General features: G+C 46.5%; 1 protein-coding gene across 3 annotated transcripts in view; it reads right to left on the bottom strand.

Moving 5' to 3' along the window:
• LOC138723184 (tRNA wybutosine-synthesizing protein 3 homolog) overlaps positions 1-19,921 on the bottom strand; it is a 299,594-nt gene that overhangs the window by 277,508 nt on the left and 2,165 nt on the right. For 2 of the 3 annotated variants that reach the window (XM_069862099.1, XM_069862101.1), the window contains 4 exons: positions 18,706-18,804; positions 17,811-17,882; positions 17,397-17,530; positions 14,857-16,514 (listed from right to left, as the gene is read on the bottom strand). In XM_069862099.1, the coding sequence (XP_069718200.1) occupies positions 16,292-16,514; positions 17,397-17,530; positions 17,811-17,882; positions 18,706-18,804 (528 nt within the window). In that variant the 3' untranslated portion in view covers positions 14,857-16,291. Of the gene's footprint in view, positions 1-14,856; positions 16,515-17,396; positions 17,531-17,810; positions 17,883-18,705; positions 18,805-19,921 lie in introns of those variants that run through there. The other variant, XM_069862100.1, reaches the window with a different exon arrangement.

Genomic DNA, 19,921 nt, shown 5'->3' with positions numbered 1-19,921 from the left:
GCCAGCCCCGGGCCAAGTTCATCCTGCTCAGCAGCCACCTCTTGGCACATGAAATGAGTTTGACACTTTCCTGAGTTTAGAGGTACAAAGGCAGGAAAATCACCAAGATGAGCTCTGCAAAGAAACATTTGGGAACAGGATCAGAAGCAGGGGATTTATGTTTTGTAGGCAGAAGAGAGCTCAAGCGTGGCTTTCGGTAGGTTAGCAATGTTGTCATAGGTTCATTTATCAGCAATGCACAGAGGGATAATGTCACAGGTTCTACATCATTACATCTCACTACATCTCACTTCATGTGTGCAAAGTGAGGTCAATTGTTAATTATATTTATTGTTGAGAAAGCACATGACTTCCCAAGCTAAAAAAAGCAGTTCCCTTTCTTTCCTGGTATTTACACTTATATTAAATAACACACTTTCTAGAAGTATCAGTATTTGAAGTTCAAGCAACTTCACAATACCAAATGTTTCCTTAATGGCTGCACCTGGATCTACATGACCTCATTGTATACACTTACAGCCAAGTTCAAAAGAACTTTCTGTTCTGTTAGTTTTCATCAGTGAAACATGAATATATGTGCCTGACAAACTTAGAATCTGCTTTATGTTCTTGCTCTTGTCACCCAAAAGGGATTTTATAACATACTGTAGGGTCCTCAGAATCTACTGGAAAATTACTAATATTACCTGGAACAAAGAGACAAATAAGTTTGCTAACTTGTGACCACTGCAGTGCTTTTGGGTATCTCACCATCAGCTGGAAAGATTTCTTCATATTTTGTGCCAGATAAGTGAGTCTGTTTCTTGGCACTTTTTGTACATTCTTCCCTCCTTCCAAGTTTTCCTCTTGAAATTGCAAATTCTTTACACAAGGGGTTCGATTTGTCTGCTGAAGCCAAAAACCCTCTGTTTCCTGTCCAAATTTTATGCCTGACACAGTGCAATACACTTTTGGTTGCTTAGGGTGTGCTTCTGGTGTAATGACTCACAGCACACAGACACTTTTGCAGTGTGGCAGATTGCAGACCTTCACTTAACAAACTGCGTATTGCTGACACGCTTTACTGGACCTGGCCCAAGGTAACAAGCAGCCAGGTACCACAAACCCTAACTTCTGGGCACTTCTCAGTAAAAAAACCCACCTCTTTGCTTCACATGTCTGGCAGCAAGACAACTTTTATGTTCTGTGTTAGGCAATGTACAGGAGTAGCATGGGACACTGGGAACAGATCCCAGGACTGTCAAACACGATGTTTGAATGCCCAAGAGCCAGTTCTCGACCCCTCTTTCATTCTCTCTCCTCTGCAATGACTCTGGTCCCTCTTTATGCAGAGGGATGCTGCACCAAAGAGGGTGTACAAGAAAGTTGGGGAGGGACTTTTTACAAAGACATGTAGTGATAGAACGAGGGGAATGGCTTTAAATTGGGAGGGGGGAGGGGAAGGGGGGGAATATATAGACTAGACCTTAAGAAATTCTTCACAATAAGGGTGGTGAGGCACTGGAACATGTTGCCCAGGAAAGTTGTGGATGTCCCCTCCTTGGAAGTGTTCAAGGCCAGGCTGGATGGGTTCTTGGGCAGCCTGGTCCAGGGGATCACAGAATCACAGAATCACAGGGATGTCCCTGCCCATGGCATGGGTGTTGGAAATGGATGATCTTTAAGGTCTCTTCCAACCCAAACCATTCTATGATTCTATGATTCATTGGTGGTGCCACGTATGACCCAGGAGATGCAGGCAGGAGAGCTCGGGGCACACCACCTCTTCCTCAGCACCGGCATGCGGTCACACAGGCTGCCTAGATCACCATTTTGGGGACTGTGCTTCTCAACTATCAGTCAGATCAGACCCATTCCAGCTCGCCTGCGTGGCCTGCCCAGCCCCAGCTGCCTGTGGGACCTCCATGCCAACTGTACAGAGCAGGCACTCAGCATGGACAGGTGCTGCAGAAGCACAGTGCTGAGCAGCTCAGCAGGAATACAGCTCTATGTGCAGAACTGGAGCTGAGCAGCTCCTAGACAGTTTCAGGCTCGCAAAGGAGAAGCCTAGCAAGGAGCCCATCAGAAGGTCTTCCATGTGCATCAATCCAGCTCAGGGATCAAGGGAGGCAGGGGGGTGGGGAGGAGAAGGTTCCACCTCTCTCCAGAACTACAGGATTTCAATCACCCACCCAAACTGCATCATAAAAGCCTCACAATCCCCATCGTAGGCTACGCTCAGCAAGAATGTGCCATGTGCCTAGATTTTTTTCCCTTAACTCTCATTTATTTGTCGTGGCATTTGCTAATTTACTGCCCTTGACCTCAATAGCCCCCAGTGGGACTCCTCTGGCTGGCATGACATAGGGAGGTCTTTATTCTGTTTTATCAGTGGGGGTTATAATTTAAAGAAGTTTGCCTGTAACGAGTCACAGCAATGTCATTACCATGTCGGTGAGGCAGAGCCCACACAGGAAGGCGATAACCACATCCACAGTCTGAGCACTGGTAATTCCTTGGAGTAGGCAGGTTACCCAAGGCCCAAGACTGGAAACCTCATTCAAAAGTAAAATCCAAACTAGACAAGGAAAATTCCCCTTGCTGAAGAAGGGTGGTGTAGCAAAGGGCTCCAGAGCAGACAAGTGGTATCAGAGACTGCTCTGTGCCACCTCCAGAACACACATCACTCACAGGGCTGGGGACAAAGCTTGGCACCGGGACCACCCAGAGCATTCCAGAAGACGACTTACCTACATGCAACTGTCAGCACCATGAACACTGTTTCCCAGGAAAGGCAGGTGAAGGGAGTCGAATGTCCCAGTGTGATATAGACGCTTGCACACACTGATGAACAGTCTGGGGAAGAGGAACAAGAAAAGCACACAGGGCAGCACACATGCATGCTTCACTACCCTCCCGATGCCTGACACTGCCAGGGCCCTTCACCACAGGCTCTTTCCAGCCCAGGTCTTTCCACTCCACCAAAGGCACCTGCCAAAACCCTCCCTGAGGACAGAAGTCTGCCTGCACCCAGCCAGCTTGCACTCCTTTCTCAACCCGGAGATGCTCGACCTCCCAGGCTATCCTCAGCAGACAATCAGCAGCGTCGTCTCCAGCCTGAGGATTTTAAGTGTGTGTGAGCTCTTAGTGGATTCACCAAATCCTGTCATGCCAAAAGGCAGCCCGTGGGGTTTTAGGCACCCAGTTTAAAGAGGGAAAGCGGTGGCATTCACACATTGGGAGAGTCATTTTGGCAGTCACCGTGGAGAAGTAAGGGCTGCACCCCATTCTCCCACACACAGTCACAGCACCAACCTGAATCCACTATGGTTACCGTCACGGAGGTTATATGTGGCTGCTTCTGGTCAGCCAAGCAGCCTTTTAACAAGCTCCGAGAGAAGAAATTATGTTTTCCCCTTTGAATGGGGGTTCTGACCAGCAGCACTCATTGCCATTGACAGCCAATATTGAACATTTAATTCCATGAGCATCTGGAGGCAGAGCTCAAACAGCTGAAATCTACACAACAGCAGGAAATTTCCTTAGGAAGAAGGGCCCCAGAGTGTTGTAAGAAGAAAACAAGACCAGAGTTTAGTCTCGCATTTTGTACCATTGAATATACTGGTCACTTTTAGCTGCAATAAATAAATGAAAAAAGTCTAGAGTGTGTTTTCTTTTAATATGATAGCTTTACTTTGGCACTATACATAGTTGGCAAAGCAGGAGACTGTTGACTCTCACCTTCAAATGCCCTAACTCTTCTGGTAGCATCCACGACCCCTGCCAAAAAACAGGTCTCTGAGTAGCCAGCAAAGTGTCAAGCTGGAGAATCGGTGAAAGCAATGAGCGCTTTGAGGAACTATCTGTCACCACATATTTCTGTACAGAGTTAAACAAACTTCTAACATAATATGTAGTGTCATGTAATGCCAGCAGGAGTTAACCTGAGTTTAAAAAAAGAACTGGCAAACTCTAGATCACAAAGGAAAAGTGATTCAAGAAGGCGGCTTTGGATATCAGATGAACAGAAGTTACTGATCGCAACAAACTGACTGGTCCGTAGGGTGCTAAAACATAATCAAACATGAATCTTTGCTTTTGAGACTTTAAGAGATCCATTCTCTCAGGCGCCTCTCAGGCGGGGGTCCTGACAGCCCCCACACGCTGGTCCCGCGCAGTGCCTGACGGGAGGGGGCGGTCCCGGCAGCTACCGCGGGAGATTTAAACTACGCCCCTGGGAGCACAGCGATCTGGAGCGGGGCAAAGAGGAGCGTGGCAGTTCGAGAAGGCAGGGTGCAGAGAGGACCTAGGGAATAGGCAGAAGACACCGAAGACCATGGTGGCCACCCGGCAGAAGGTTAAAGCTGCTCCGTGTGCTGCAGCAGGCAGGGTGGATGCTGCCACCCAGACGGAGCCACAGTGGGTGCATGCAGCTACCCAGACCCTGGGCTGCAGGCGGTGCCCCCCTCCCACACCGGCTCGTGCCTCTGGTCCTGGCCCCACTTGTGAAAGCTGCGCTCGAGTGGGGGAACTCCTTCACATGGTGAAGGAGCTAAGAGAGGAGGTGAAGAGCCTGAGGACCATCAGGGAGTGTGAGAGGGAGATTGACCAGTGGAGCAGGGCCCTCTCACTAACTCAGCAGCCTGCTGGGGCTGGAGTGTCCGAACATCATCCACCTGCAAACTGCAGGGTTGGGGGAACAAGAGATGGGGAGTGGCAGCAAGTTCCTGCCAGAGGAAGGAAACCTGCTCCCCTCACCCATACAGCAAAGCCCCAGATCCCCCTGGCGAACAAGTACCAGGTGCTGCAGGTGGAATCCAGCCCTGAGGATGAGGATGGTGGCTCCCACAGCCTAGAATCCTTCCCTAGGCTGCACCATTCTCAGAAAAAGATAAAAACATCCTCCATCAAGAAGAAGAGGAGGGTGATTGTTGTAGGGGACTCCCTCCTAAAAGGAACGGAGGGACCCATTTGCAGACCGGACCCGCTCCACAGAGAGGTCTGCTGCTTACCGGGGGCATCAGGGAAGGAGGTAGCTAGAAAACTTCCTTCCCTGGTTCACGAGACAGACTACTATCCTCTGATAGTAGTCCAAACTGGTAATGACGACCTAACAAACAAAAAGACCAAAGCCATCAAGAATGGCTTCAGGGCAATTGGGAGAATGATGGAGGGCTCTGGGGCACAAGTAGTATTCTGCTCCATCCCAATGCTAAATAGAGAGGAGGGGGAAGCCAGGATGAAGAATTCAATTAATACCTGGCTCCGAGCCTGGTACGAGGAGAGGGGCTTTGGCTTTTTTGATCATGGGGGGGCTCACGCACCCCCAGGCTTTCTTGCTAAGGGTGGGACACATGGGTCTCCTAGCGGGGCTAAAGCCCTTGCTAGAAACCTAGCCAAGCTCATAAATCGAGCTTTAAACTAGATGTGAAGGGGGAGGGGGTTGAGCCCAGGCTAGACAGGAACGAGCCTGGACGTGGGGAATTGGTGATTGGGAGAGGGTGCGCGGGCGAGGACCACTAGTACCTCACCACACAGAAAGTGGGGGAGAACACACCTCGGGGTGCTAAGGGAGATGCAGGCACTCTGGTGTCAACTACTCCAGTTACCAGGCAGTTGGGAACGAACCCTGTTCCCTCTAGGAGGGCTGAAGGCTTGGCAGCTCAGCTGAAGTGCATTTATACCAATGCACGCAGCATGGGGAATAAGAAGGAAGAGCTGGAAGCTGTCGTAGGGCAAGGGGCCTATGATGTCGTTGCCATCACGGAAACGTGGTGGGACGACTCATATAACTGGAGTACGACTATGGTGGGGTATAAGCTTTTCAGGCGGGACAGGAAGGGTAGGAGAGGAGGCGGGGTAGCCCTCTTTGTAAGGGAGGACTTGGACTCCATTGCGATGGATTGTGGCCATCAGGAGGTTGAGTGCCTGTGGGTCAAAATCAGAGGAGCCCACCAGAAGGTAGATTTTGTGATGGGAGTCTGTTACAGACCACCCAGCCAAGGAGAAGCAGCTGATGAGCTCTTCTATAAACAGCTGGGGTCAATCTCTAGGTCAATGCCTCTTCTTCTTGTGGGAGACTTCAATCTGCCTGATATCTGCTGGGTGTACAACACAGCAGAAAGGAAGCAGTCTAGGAGGTTCCTGGAGTGCATGGGAGACAACTTCCTCGCACAGCTGGTGAATGAACCAACCAGGGAGGGCACCCTCCTGGACCTGCTGTTGGTGAACAGAGAAGGCCTTGTAGGGGATGTGGCAGTAGGTGGACGCCTAGGACTAAGCGACCATGAGATGATAAAATTTTCTGTTCTAGGTGAAGTGAAGAGGGTGGTTAGCAAGACGGTAGCATTAAATTTCCAAAGGGCAGACTTTGATCTCTTCAGAAGGCTGGTTGGTGAAGTCTCATGGGAGACAGTACTCAAGGGCAAGGGAGCCCATGAGGGCTGGGAGCTCTTCAAAAGGGGTGGTCCTAGCAGCTCAGGAGAAAGCCATCCCCGTGGTCCGGAAAAAAAGCCGGCAGGGGAGAAAGCCAGCTTGGTTGAATAGAGAGATCTTGAGTGATATCAAGAAGAAGAGAAATGTTTATGGGCTCTGGAAGAAGGGACAGGCCTCTTGGGTGGACTACAGGAGGGAAGTGAGATTGTGTAGGGAAAAAATCAGAAGGGCTAAGGCTCAGCTAGAAATTGGATTGGCAAAGTCTGTGAAAGATAACAAAAAATCTTTCTACAAATATATAAATAATAAAAGGCGGACTAGGGAGACCATACAGTCCCTATTGGACACAGAAGGAACAACAGTAACAGGGGATGAGGAAAAGGCTGAGGTACTTAATGCCTTCTTTGCCTCAGTCTTTAGTTGTAAGGAGGGTCGTTCCGTCTGTGTACTAACCCAGGAGCTAGAGGAGCATAATGAGGCTCCCGTGATCCAAGAGGAGGTGGTCAGAGCTTTGCTAGCCCGACTGGACAGCCACAAGTCTATGGGGCCGGACAGGATTCACCCTAGGGTACTGAAGGAGCTGACGGATGTGCTGGCCAAACCCCTTTCCATCATCTTCCAACAGTCCTGGAAGACTGGGGAAGTCCCACTGGACTGGAGGCTGGCTGATGTTGTGCCCATCTACAAAAAGGGCCGCAGGGAGGATCCAGGGAACTACAGGCCTGTCAGTCTGACCTCAGTGCCAGGGAAAGTCATGGAGCAGGTAATCTTGAGTGCTATCATGAAGCACATGCAAGAGAACCGGGTGATCAGGCCCAGTCAACATGGGTTCACAAAAGGCAGGTCTTGCCAGACTAACCTGATCGCCTTCTATGACAAAGTGACTCGGCTGCTGGATGAGGGAAAGGCTGTGGATGTGTCTTCCTGGACTTCAGCAAAGCCTTTGACACAGTTTCTCACAGCGTTCTGCTTGAGAAACTGTCAGCCTCTGGCCTGGACAGGCGCACACTCTCCTCGGTGGAAAACTGGTTGGCTGGCCAGGCCCAGAGAGTGGTGGTAAATGGTATGAAATCCAGCTGGAGGCCAGTGACAAGTGGGGTTCCCCAGGGCTCGGTGCTGGGTCCAGCCCTGTTCAATGTCTTCATCAATGATCTGGATGAAGGCATCGAGTGCACCCTTAGCAAGTTTGCGGACGACACTAAGCTGGGTGGAAGTGTCGATCTGCTGGAGGGTCGGGAGGCTCTGCAAAGGGATCTGAACAGGCTGGACCGCTGGGCAGAGTCCAATGGGATGAGGTTTAACAAGGCCAAATGCCGGGTCGTGCACTTGGGGCACAACAACCCTGTGCAGTGCTACAGACTAGGAGAAGTCTGTCTAGAAAGCTGCCTGGAGGAGAGGGACCTGGGTTTGTTGTTTGACAACCGATTGAATATGAGCCAGCAGTGTGCCCAAGTGGCCAAGAAGGCCAATGGCATCTTGGCTTGTACCAGAAACGGCGTGACCAGCAGGTCCAGGGAGGTTATCCTCCCTCTGTACTCGGCACTGGTGAGACCGCTCCTCGAATACTGTGTTCAGTTCTGGGCCCCTCACCACAAGAAGGATGTTGAGGCTCTGGAGAGAGTCCAGAGAAGAGCAACAAAGCTGGTGAAGGGGCTGGAGAACAGGCCTTATGAGGAGCGGCTGAGAGAGCTGGGGTTGTTTAGCCTGGAGAAGAGGAGGCTGAGGGGTGACCTCATTGCTCTCTACAACTACCTGAAAGGACGTTGTAGAGAGGAGGGTGCTGGCCTCTTCTTCCAAGTGACAGGGGACAGGACAAGAGGGAATGGCCTCAAGCTCCGCCAGGGGAGGTTTAGGCTAGACGTTAGGAAAAAAATTTTCACAGAAAGGGTCATTGGGCACTGGCAGAGGCTGCCCAGGGAGGTGGTTGATTCACCTTCCCTGGAGGTGTTTAAGGCACGGGTGGATGAGGTGCTGAGGGATATGGTTTAGTGTTTGATGGGAACAGTTGGACTCGATGATCCGGTGGGTCTCTTCCAACCTGGTTATTCTGTGATTCTGTGATTCTCCCACCTTTGGCTTCACCTTCTCTGGTCAATATCAATCTGGAAAAGTAACTGTTTGCTCGTGTGCATCCTTGCAAAAGAATACACAGTGAGTAAGGCTGAAAATCCCTTATAATGGTTATAGGTTATCCTAGCGAGTCGATCATTACGATGCTAACTAAAGTGAGCTAATAGACACACTGCCTGAGTGCATTCACAGTCACTGCCTGCACAGGGCTGGGAAATTAGTACAAGAGAGGAGCAGTTATGCCTTCGCTAACCATATAACATCAATGCTGTTATTCATCACAGGTGTCTACAATTGCATTTCTTGTAGCTGTTCACTGGGCTTCCTAGAGGCACCAGAAATTTCTGGTATCACTAAAAGCCAGTTGCTGAAATTCCATCACCGGTGGAACGGGAGGTATGAAGGCATGTCGCTACAAAAACATGCTGACATGCATAGGTCTCAAAAAAAAAAGGGTTTATTATCATCCACTTTAATGTAAAAGCTTGCAAAAGTGCTGGACAGCTTGTTTCAGCTTTGCAGTCTTACAGAGAAGCATGGGTATGGCTGAGAACTAAGCTGTTAAAACTGTGTGCTTGCCATGAATGTTGCACAGATGCTGCCAGTTGTTGAAGAGCCATCCTGACTAACTGACTTCAGATGTTCACTCCTCATCTGCAGCTGAAGGACTGAACCCTGTGGTACTGTCAGGCACAACTCTCTGTCAGTGTTGGGAGCAGGGACCTGATGCAAGAGAAACATAACAGAAGGAGGCACTCTGAGCCGCTAGCCCTGCTGCTCCCCAGCATTGCCATCCACAGAAGGCATTCATGGAAGCGACACGCCACCTTGAACGGCTGACTTCACCAGGAGCTCTGTCTCATTGGAAGGCACAAAATTAGATTGCTTCCTCTGAGTTGCTAACACTTAACCATAAACATTTCTAGGACCACATTCTCCTTTGCATCACACTGGCATAGCTGTGATAAAATCAATGTGATTATACCAGCATACCATAGGCAATCTGGCGCAATTCTTTAATCGCACAGCACTCACAGCACATAGTAATGAACCCTCATTCAATAATTTGGGATTTACCATTCTAGCTTGCTCCCCTTGAATCTGTGATATACTGTTGCACTACCTTTCTTTTCCCACTTCTGCTAATTTTCAAGGGTATGCAACGTATCATTGTGGAGTTCTCCAGCCTCTTTGCAAAGTCAAATAAAAACCATTTTTCACGCAGAGTTGTTTAGGAATAGGATATATAGCCACTCCTATCAAGGGTGTTCAGAGAGTTACATAAATGGCTTCCACTATTTTAGAGCTGCAGCCAATAAAAAATTCAGGCTAGAAATTTCAGGCAGTCTAAAGTGCCAGATATTCATTCACATCTTTATAAATGTCTCACCTAAGTTTATCAGTCACTGAAGTCAATTTTGAAAGCACAGTTTCTTCAAGCAAGTTTGTCAATTGCAGACTTACTTCAGCATAGTTCTCCTAGCATCTTACCTCATCCTTCTCTCTGTTTTCATCTAACTGGGGTCTTATATAGCTCAGGCATTGAGAGACCCTAGGATTTCCATACGATCTAATGGTCCATTGCCATTGAATTTAACTATTCTGGGAAAAAAGATGAAGTTTTTCAGCCCCCTGACTCTGGAATTATCTTCTGTCATTGACTGATGGGGATCCAGGTCTGTTGATCTTCAGGGCACACAGTAAAACCTGTTTCCTCAGCTATTTCCCAAGAAGGAATCTTTGTACCGAGTTTGAACTTCCTGTCATGGAAAATTTCTAGCATGTGTGTTTTCCACCGTTAGAGAGCAAGGTGGAAACTAAAAAAACCAAGAGGCAAACAATAAAGATAACTCAATCAAAGTGGCATATGGAGATATAAAACCTGTCTCCAAAACCAAGCTAAAAAAGGCAAACAACCTTGCTGTGCCCTGAGCATGCCAGCTGGTTCTACCACTGCTTTGCAAAGGCACCTCCATTCCTACCCCCAAACTCTTCATATTGAAAAGAAAGAAAAACAGCTTGATGATTATGATCACTCGCCTTCAACATCTGCAGCCTAGGTCACTGGATGTTAATTAACAAACAAAGCAGTTGTGTGAGCATCCCCAGTTCACACAGTTACATCCACAGTAGCTTCAGGAATGGGCCCAGAGGAAATAAGAAAAGGACGCGCAGATAAGTTTTCAAGAAAGGTAGCACAGGAAAGATCTGAGCAAAAGCAGAAGCAGAGGGAGTAATTTGGGTTCTGGTAACTACAGCTCATTCCACAAAAGTAAAACAGCGGAGGCTGTTGACATTATAATTCAGATATCCAAGTCCCAGTGCACACAGAGAATGCTGTTAGTAGTTTTAAACAAAAAAGTGAAATACTATTAACCTTAAGGAGAAACGATGTCAAGGAAATCAACAGCCCTGACAGCGGCACAGCACTGTGACTCTGGAAAGTGTAACTACTCCACACAGGAAAAACGAGACCAGAGAGGCAGAGGTTGAGACCTCCCCTCCTCCCCAGAGCTCAGGGCTCTGCCTTTGTGCCAGTTATCTTGGCTGTGCTAGCCTGAAGCTAACTCTTCACTACAGAAGCAAAGGGCTTTAGTGATAACCAAAACACCTCAAAAAACTCTTAACTTTTCTTTTTGTTTAAAGTGAATCAAATGTCATCATTCCCCAGGGATCAACGTGCTCTCACTCTAGTAACCTCACAAGGAGGAAACTCCAGGCGTACAATCCAGGATCAGACTGGCACAACTCTACAGTGGGTTTTCACCTTGCCAGTATTACACAAGAATTTGTTTCTCCTCCAGAAATTAGCCGCAATTTCTGCTTTTGAACAGTAAACTGCTGACTAACACACTGTAAAGCAATGCACAGTTAACTTCACAGACAACCAAGTTCCAAGGCATTTTTTTCTGGAGTGGCTAGCCCACCATACCTTTTCACTTTACCCCTCCTGAAATGTTTGATTCTGAACTCATGGTCCCTCCTTGTCTTCAGCAGCATAAGCAGTTTATGTGCTGTGTTTTGCAGTCACACCAGTCCTTTAGTCCTATGCCAGCAGTCCAGAGCTCAGCACTGTCTCCCAGCGTAGCACCAGGCGAGTACAACACTTACCTGCTGCCCAGCTGCCTCAGGCTCATCTCCACCACGGGGCCCTAGGCTCAGCCCCCATCTATCCAGGAATGCTTCTTCAACACCTTTGTGTCAACTGCAACTGAGATTTGTATGCTGAATGTGCACCTTCTCGTTCCACCAACTCATACGACATTTTCAGTCAGTCTTCCTTGTCTTGGGAAAGGATAGAGGGAGAGCTGGTCTCCAAAATCCTGGTGCCCATGGTCAGTTGTGCCAGGTCACTAATGTTTGAAGTAAGTGCACCAAAACATCCAGGCGAGGTGTCCACCACTGCAGGCAGAGCACTCAGAATCACAGAATCAGAATCACCAGGTTGGAGAAGACCACCAGGATCATTGAGTCCAACCAGTCCTGTCAGCCACTAAAACATGTCCCTGAGCACCTCATCCACCCGTCTTTTAAATACCTCCAGGGATAGTGACTCACACAACCTCGGCCTCCCTGAGGTGCCTGGCTCCAGAAGGGGAGGTGGATCCCTGCAAGGACAGGTGTCTGCCTCCCAGGCATTGGACCCCAGCAGCCACAGGCAGGGAGAAACCTGCCAGTGTCAAGACCTGGAGGCAGCGGGGCCCTCTTCTGAGAGAAGTTTCATCCTCATAGACTCAGTCCAAGAGAAGCCAAAGGAGCTGAGCTTTCTGCAGCATTAGTGCCACAGCCCGGGAGCTGAGAGCATGGAGGGGAAGCAGACATTGCTCTGAGCAGGACAGATGGGACACCACTTGCAGGGTTTAGCACAGACGTCACTTCCAGCAGCTTTTGCAGATACACCTACATTGGCTCAGCACTAACAGCACTGAAACACAGAGAAAGTTGCACTTGTAATGCTGTTTTGTTTGCTTTTGGTGCAATTCTGTTCCTGTTGAGCTATGTGCTTCCCTGCTCAGACTGCCCCTGGACCCAACGCTCCTTGTTGAAAGCCAGTGCCAAGCCAGCTGATAAGGCACGGGAGAAAATTATTTGTTCCCTCTCTCTAAAGAAATTAACTGATGATAACAATAATTTCTCTAAGATGAATTTATTATATAGTTTGACCAAAGGATGTGTAAGATATCAGAGGAGCAGGAGTTCCTGGAAATGCAGCAGTGCCATGTATGGCTCAGCATCTGGAACTATGCACAGAACATGAAGGACAACACCATGAGTTTAGGACAGGGAAAACCCAGCACCAGGTAACAAAGACTTCAGAACTTTTGAGATCTTGCAGCAGAAGAGGAAGCAAAGCCAGGGCCAGGAATGCCTCCAGCTGCTTTGCAGGACCCACAGGACTGGCATACCTGTAGCCTGACTGTTGGTCTGCTCCCCAGGCAGCGACTCCTGGACACAGGCACAGCAGTGACCATGTGGGCTCTGCCAAGCCCGAATCCTAAAACAGCTAAAGGATCCAGGTGCATTTAGGGCTAAGTGGTGATGACATCCTCATCATGGTCCCCTGAAAATCTCATTGAGTCTGCCAGGAGAAAAGCAGTGGAGTAACACAGTGTTGATTCTTGGGGGGCAGAGGGACTGTGCTGTGGCTGACTTCTCTGCACACGAGGAAGAGACGTGGCAAGTCCAGCTACCACAAACTGCGGCACAGCCAGCGGGATCCATGGGCACCAGCCAAATGGCACTGCCTCTCAGGCAAACACCACACCGAGCGCCCCAGCAAGCTACAATCCTCACAGCTGGAAGCACCACTCCCAAACTCACACCACTGCTCCTGGGCTTGAAACTGCAGCACAAGACACAGCAAAGGGCAGGCTGACCACCAAGGGGTCCTGATGTGCAGCCTTGCCAGGGAGAAAACAAAAATAAAACAAAACCCCACCGTTCCTGAAGCTTGGAGTGAATTAGAGACAGCAAAGGACTGGTCACCAAGGAGATTCATGTCTCCTCCTTGGACCCTCCCACCCACAGTCTGAGGCCTGGAAGAATTCCAAAGTAAAAAGCTAGTCTTACAAAATTAAATAAAAAAATAAGTAGTAAGGATGAAAATAAAACTATGACATTAATTGCTCAAAAATTAAAGAAAAATTAGGTATATTAAGAATTACAAGAAATTGAACATATGTTCTTACTGAAATAGCTGAAACCAAAGCCACCTTTTTTGCTTTGGTTGTCATATAGACACATTCTTTTCAGTGAGCTTAATGTCAGGTATGCCTCAGATTTTTCCTATAGCTGATTGTAACTACCAGTTCCGTATGCTATTTTTATAATAATTGTTGGAATTATTACTACTATTATGAACACACAGAAAACTAAAGTAACTCACAAATTAATTGGAAAAATGCATTTTAAAAGATAGAAAGCCAAATCTGAAATGACAGGCACAGGCAATAATACCTCTGTGTGGCAACGATGCCAATCCTCACAGCTATGGATGTAGCGATTCAGAGCTGTTTGTTCAGTAGTTTCCATGTCAAAAGCAGCTTAAAATATCAAGATTAGAGCTGGGTGAAAGATGTTCTGCCAAATCATTTTAGGTCTATGAATTCCATTAGAGGTAGAAAAAGGCAGTAAAACAAAATCCCAAACTAAACTTCTTCATTTTCTTTTTCCCTTCTTCCCAGTTTTGGAGTGCAGGAATGAACCTGCCCCCACGCTTTGCACCGCAGCCGCCCCTGCACCCGCTGCCGTCCCGCACCCCCTGCATCCCAAACCTCCCCTGTGAATGGCCCACATCCCCCGCATCGCTTCATCACTAATTAGTCCCCAGCGCAGACTGCCGTGCCGCACACAGATCAAAGCTTGCAATATTTCAACTTCTCCCTGCTGCTGTGCCTCCCTCCTGGCTCGCGCTTGTTGGTCTGAGGGACAGTGAGGGGGTGGATCGGGCTCCTTGTCGGTGTCTGTCGGACCCGGATCAAAGGGATTGTCAGCCCTGGTAATTCCTTTTTAAGATTTATATCCTGTACCTTTCGCTTTTCTAAAAAGCATTGAAGTAAACCTAGGGCCACTTGCTTTTCCATTGTTACCGGTAACTTGCCCTATATCACATAAATGGTGCAGCCTTACGTTTGCATTGGCCCTCGTCGGACGGCGAACCCCTTCTATAAGGTCTCTTCAGGCACCTGTTCCAGCCAGCGTCGATCTTTTGCCCCCTGGTCGCTGCTACCGGTGCTTTTCCGAGCTCCTGCCGGTCAGGATGGTGACCATATCAGGTCCCGGTCCAGTCAGGTCTTCGGGTCCCTGTTCGGGCGCCACTTGCCACGGCGGGAGGGACTCAAGCAGTCAAATCAATATGATTGATAAAGCAAGGTTGTCTTTATTCAAAACAAGTCAGGTTATATACTTTTCTTCTACTTGATTACATCATCGTATTATAATTTCATTGGTTAGTAACAGCATGCAAATACATGTTCATTGGCCATATTCATATTGCCCCCTATGTTAATATTCATTAACTACTACATGCTATTTTGCTTCTAACACCCTGCTATAGTTTCTATGTTCAAGGACACAAAGTCCTGTTTTGGTTACAATGTTCTAGGCTACGTGCTGACTTATCTTAAGAGTCAGGCTTAATGTTATCAAAAAAAATTGCTTGTACAGCCAGCTGCTCCCAGCTCATCAGGGAGATGGTTTATACAGCTCCTTCAAGGGAACATGTCCTTGTTCACTTAACCATTTCCCAACAGACAACTCCCTGCTCTGTGAACTTGGAGCTACCGCACCAAATAAACCATTTTCCTTCAGTCAGGGCCTTGTTTTGCAGTGTTAGTGTATTACTAGGGGCATAAAAAGCAGGGCAGGCTCAGGATCCATTGCTGCAAATGTTCACAAATTCACCATTGCTCTGCAAAATACACCTGGAGTAAGGAGTGAATTTTCCAGGGGTGCAATACAGGAATGTGCACATTATTGCGCTGGTTTGTGCTTAACAGTTGTTGAGTGCCGATGCTTCACAGCCTGGGAAGAAAGCCTGTTAGGGTACACTTCGGATGACCTTATGCCCGACAGCTAGAACGGAGGCTGGGCACCAGCCACATGGAATGAGATGTAAGGGAGCAAACAGACCATCAATGTATGGAGCTGGCTACAAGACTCAAAGGAAAATAACACTTAACGGCCACTGGCCAAGGGAAGCAGAAGATGGCAACACACAGGGGGCTGGAGCCTGAAACACAGCAAAGTGCAGGAAAACAACATCAACACTGCTGCCCAGTGCAACGGCCAGAAAGGATCCAGGACACAGTGGCTGAAGCTGGCACAGAGCAGGACCCAACTTCTAGTTTTCTGTTCTTATCTCCACACCAGCAACTGTCCTTCAGCTGGCTGACACGTAGCTTTGCCCTGTTCTGAGACGGGCATCTGTACTGCTGGCAAAGCTCCTACAGGGATTAAAAACCTTCAGGGATAACAACTAGGCTTTTAGAGTTTCTCTGGTCTGTGAAAATCAGAAGGCCTAAACTCAGCATATGGACACAAAACGCCACCACTGAGGACATAGCCAAAGGCTGTACCAAACCAGTTATTTCTGTGATAACTAGCAGACAGAGTAAAAGACAGTGCTTTTAAAAAAAACAACACCCAAAACCTTCTAAGGTTTTGTTCTCTGGCATTGAACCTGTGCACAATTCTGTTCAATTACCTTTTTTCTGGTAAACATCCATAGGAGTGTTACTGCTTAGAACAGAGCAGTATTTCTGTCTCTTACAAAGAGCATTACAATTGTTATTCAGTTTGCTTTAGTCTAGATCATGATATCAGCAAAAATATCAAGACTGTTTTCTATATCATCCTCAGGCTCCAGCTCTTCATGCTGATCCTTGGGAGAGGGGCATACACTTTGTCTGTGAACTGTCTTCCTCTTCCTTCTACGAACATACACAGAGCGACTCCTCTCCATCCCCTCAGAATGCAAGTCATTTGCACCAGCGGCAGTTTGCAAAGCTGACTCTAAGCTTCTGTAGAATCTAGAAAGAAACAAATTATGTCAGTATTATTTTTTGTAGGTTTGCTCAGGATCTGCAAAACTAAACAAACAAATGCTTTTGCAATATCACCAAAATGTGCCAAGAGAAGAAAACTGCTACTGACATTGAGATGTTCTAGCCAACACTGGAAGGATAATCAGAAATACCAGGGCGTGTCCTTGTGCGTGTCCTGCTACTCCACTCTGTAATGCCTGGATGTTAGCAATCAATTGGTGGAGGCACTCAAGTGCCATGAAGACCCTGTTAACCTTACAGAAACTAGAAACGGTATCAGGTTAAATGTTTAATGACTGACAGCATTAGCAATCAGATGTACTGCTGCTATGAGCAGTCACTGCTAACTTTAACCACTACAGAGATTCCCAATGGACACATAAAAAGAAACTCCTCTGATTACGTATACATAGGTGCCTCACCAGTATCTGTGTCCCTCGCACTCTGGCACTTCTGCCTGTTCTCTTCCTCAGCTGGACACAATTGTACTGTGTGTAACTCTCCACCACCCTCAAAAATCCTCAGTTTTGCAAACTATGCAAAGCATTTAGTGGTTTAAAGCATGTATTGCCACCTGAATTCTGCTGAGATGGCCACTGTGTTAGAATAACAAATGCTGTTAACATGAGAAAAGAAACTCAAACCACACTTAATAACAAAGTCTGCAAACTCATGTCGCTTACAGGTTTTTCCTTAAATACTTTATAGCCTTTGGAGCTCCTACAATTAATTGAAATTATATTTTAGACTTTGTAAGAGCTGTCTAGTTTGTGTTTTGGTTTTTTTTTTTATTTAAACAATCTCTCCTGTGCATTTTTCACTTTCAGATTTAGATGTAATGAACAGGACTAGTGGAATCCAACAAACCTGTCAATCCTCCTTATGTTTTCTTCCATTTTCTGATTAGCTACATGTATCAGAAATTCAATATATTCTTCAGAGACCATCAGTTTCCCCTTGTGGCTCAATGGAACTTCTAAACAATGAGTGCTCCGGACAGCCTAAAAACACACAGAGAAAGACTTCTCTAGAATAAAGTTTTTTATTTTATTAAGGTTGTTTGAATATTATGGGGAATTTACTAAAGGAAAAAAACCACTCTTCCACACAATTGGTTAGTTTGCTGTCAAATGAGGCAGAAAGAATTTGCAGTGCTACAGCATGGCCTGTGAAAGCAGTCAATCACGTTACAGCACAGATCTTGGCTTGTGAAAAAACTGAGGCTACAAGTAATGATGGGATTCTGTTATATTCCTTACAGGTCAGTAGAAAAGTCCTTACCATCATAATTTTTCCTCCTCTGCCAACTGTAATACCAGAGTTCCTGAACCCAGAATCAACAGCCACTGAATGCTGAGGAAAAAAAAAGATACCTTAAACAAGTCTCACACACTTTCACAGCAAGGAATAATTCCCAGTAGGTTGCAATGCAGCTCAGTCTCAGTTTTGCAAAAAACTTATTCCAAACCATCTCCCCGGATTAATACAAGAAAATAGTTACAGTAAAATGTTTTTAAGATCAAACCCATGTAGTGTCACAAATAGTGGGCAGTTTTAAGAGAGCTCCAGTCAATCCTGACTGTCCAATCTAAACCCCTCACTGCAGATGGGACATGACCATCTCTCTGGGCACGGCACTGCATCATCTGGTAGCCATGCACTCAGTCATGCTACTCTTGTACAGCTAGAAGGGCAGCAATGCTATAAAAGCAGCTAATCAGCTCTCTTCTAGATCAATGAAGGAACAAACGCATCATGCATTACTCTCTGGAGTCAGGCTAGAAAAGCAGAAGGCAAAGGTACTATTCAATGAGCTGCAACATAGGAGCCAAATGGCCTGGCTGGCAGCAAAATGCTGTCTACAAACACCGTCACTTTCTGCCCATGAAAGCAACCTGAGATCGCTGGAAAAGTTTTGTAGCAGGCAATCTGCTTCAGCTTGCAAACCAAGCTGCAGTTGAGTAATTTTGATTTTAAAATGGAAAGCAAAATCTCTACTCACTTTAAAGCTGTGTTTTCTTCATTAGCTTACTTTTAATACCTTGGTTATTAAACATATAGCACATCTGGGACTATTCTAAAGTGCTAGAGCTTGCTCAGGAGCCAACACTTTGACCTTTGCAGCACGGAATATAAGAGAACAATATTGTGATACTGTTACTCAATGTAATTTTACCAGAAGCTGTGCATCCTGCATCTCTTGACACTGCACATGAAGAACAAATGGTTCAAACTTGAGCACAACATCACCAGTAGCTTTCTCTAGTGCTGCCATCTGGAAAAAACACCAAAATAGTTATATTAACACTGGAGATGGGCTACAAAAGAAAGAAAAAACAAAAACAAAAAGAAAGAAAAAAAGTACCTAGTCCATGTGTGAAACAAGCATTAAAATGCAGCCCATGAACTCCAAGGAATCACGTTCGGCTGCTTTTAATTTTTCATTGCTTGTAATACACAGAAATCTCATGGATTTCCATGATTCAGTTTGCTAAGCTTGAGGTTTGGTAGCAATTCATAGCAAGAGAGACTTTAAAGATGTACGCTTCTCTGTTTGTGTCTTCCTACATGCAAACAAATAGATTCAGTCAGACAACACAGACTGAGGGCTGTGTTGCTGCAGCCATGTGAAACCCGAGCACAACTATTCAGTTATTTAAAGCTGTTCTTTAAAATAAAAGACATTTACTTCTGAAGCACATTCCTCAACTTTAGAAACTCTTCTCAGGCTCAGCAGATTAAATTTGTGGCCTAACAGACTTGATCACGTTTGAATCCTACTTTAAATAATAACACATACAATGGTAAAAAAGTCAAAGTTGAAACTAGATGCATAAATACACAAGACAAGGGAAAAAAAAAAAAAAGGGAAGTAACTTCATAATTGTAAAATGCAAGACATCACCTTCAGACCCCCTGAGCTGTGCCAGAAGACTGAGATGCTAATGGCAATTTTTCCTAGACTTGCAAGCGTGGAGAAAGCTGTATGACATTCTACAGGGCTTATCAGTACAATTTCCCTACTTTTCTATGCTATCTTTTTTGCAGAGCGGCCCTAAGGGCTGATACTACTTTTTTCCATTCAGAAAAGTTGCTCTGAGGCAGTTATATGACTTATTTCATTTTATTATTATTTAACCATAAGCACCATCTCCCCCCCGTTTGCCTTCACTTGCTCAATTTACAGCACTAAGAAATGTGATGCGTTAACTGGAGAGATGTCAGCTGTTACCCTTTCCGTTCCTGTCTTGTCCAGCCCTTCTCATCTTTCTTGTAAAATGAAAATATTCAATAAAATAATCAGATTCATATGCTTTTTTAAGAAATGATGGCATAAAAGAAAACTGCTGAAGTAGCACTCCCCACTTTCCTTCAAAAACTGAAAACTACTT

The sequence above is a fragment of the Phaenicophaeus curvirostris genome, chromosome 8, assembly GCF_032191515.1.
Source record: "Phaenicophaeus curvirostris isolate KB17595 chromosome 8, BPBGC_Pcur_1.0, whole genome shotgun sequence".
Taxonomy (NCBI): Eukaryota; Metazoa; Chordata; class Aves; order Cuculiformes; family Cuculidae; genus Phaenicophaeus; species Phaenicophaeus curvirostris.
Note: the sequence above shows the minus strand (reverse complement) of the source record. Positions and strands in the feature narration are given on the sequence as shown.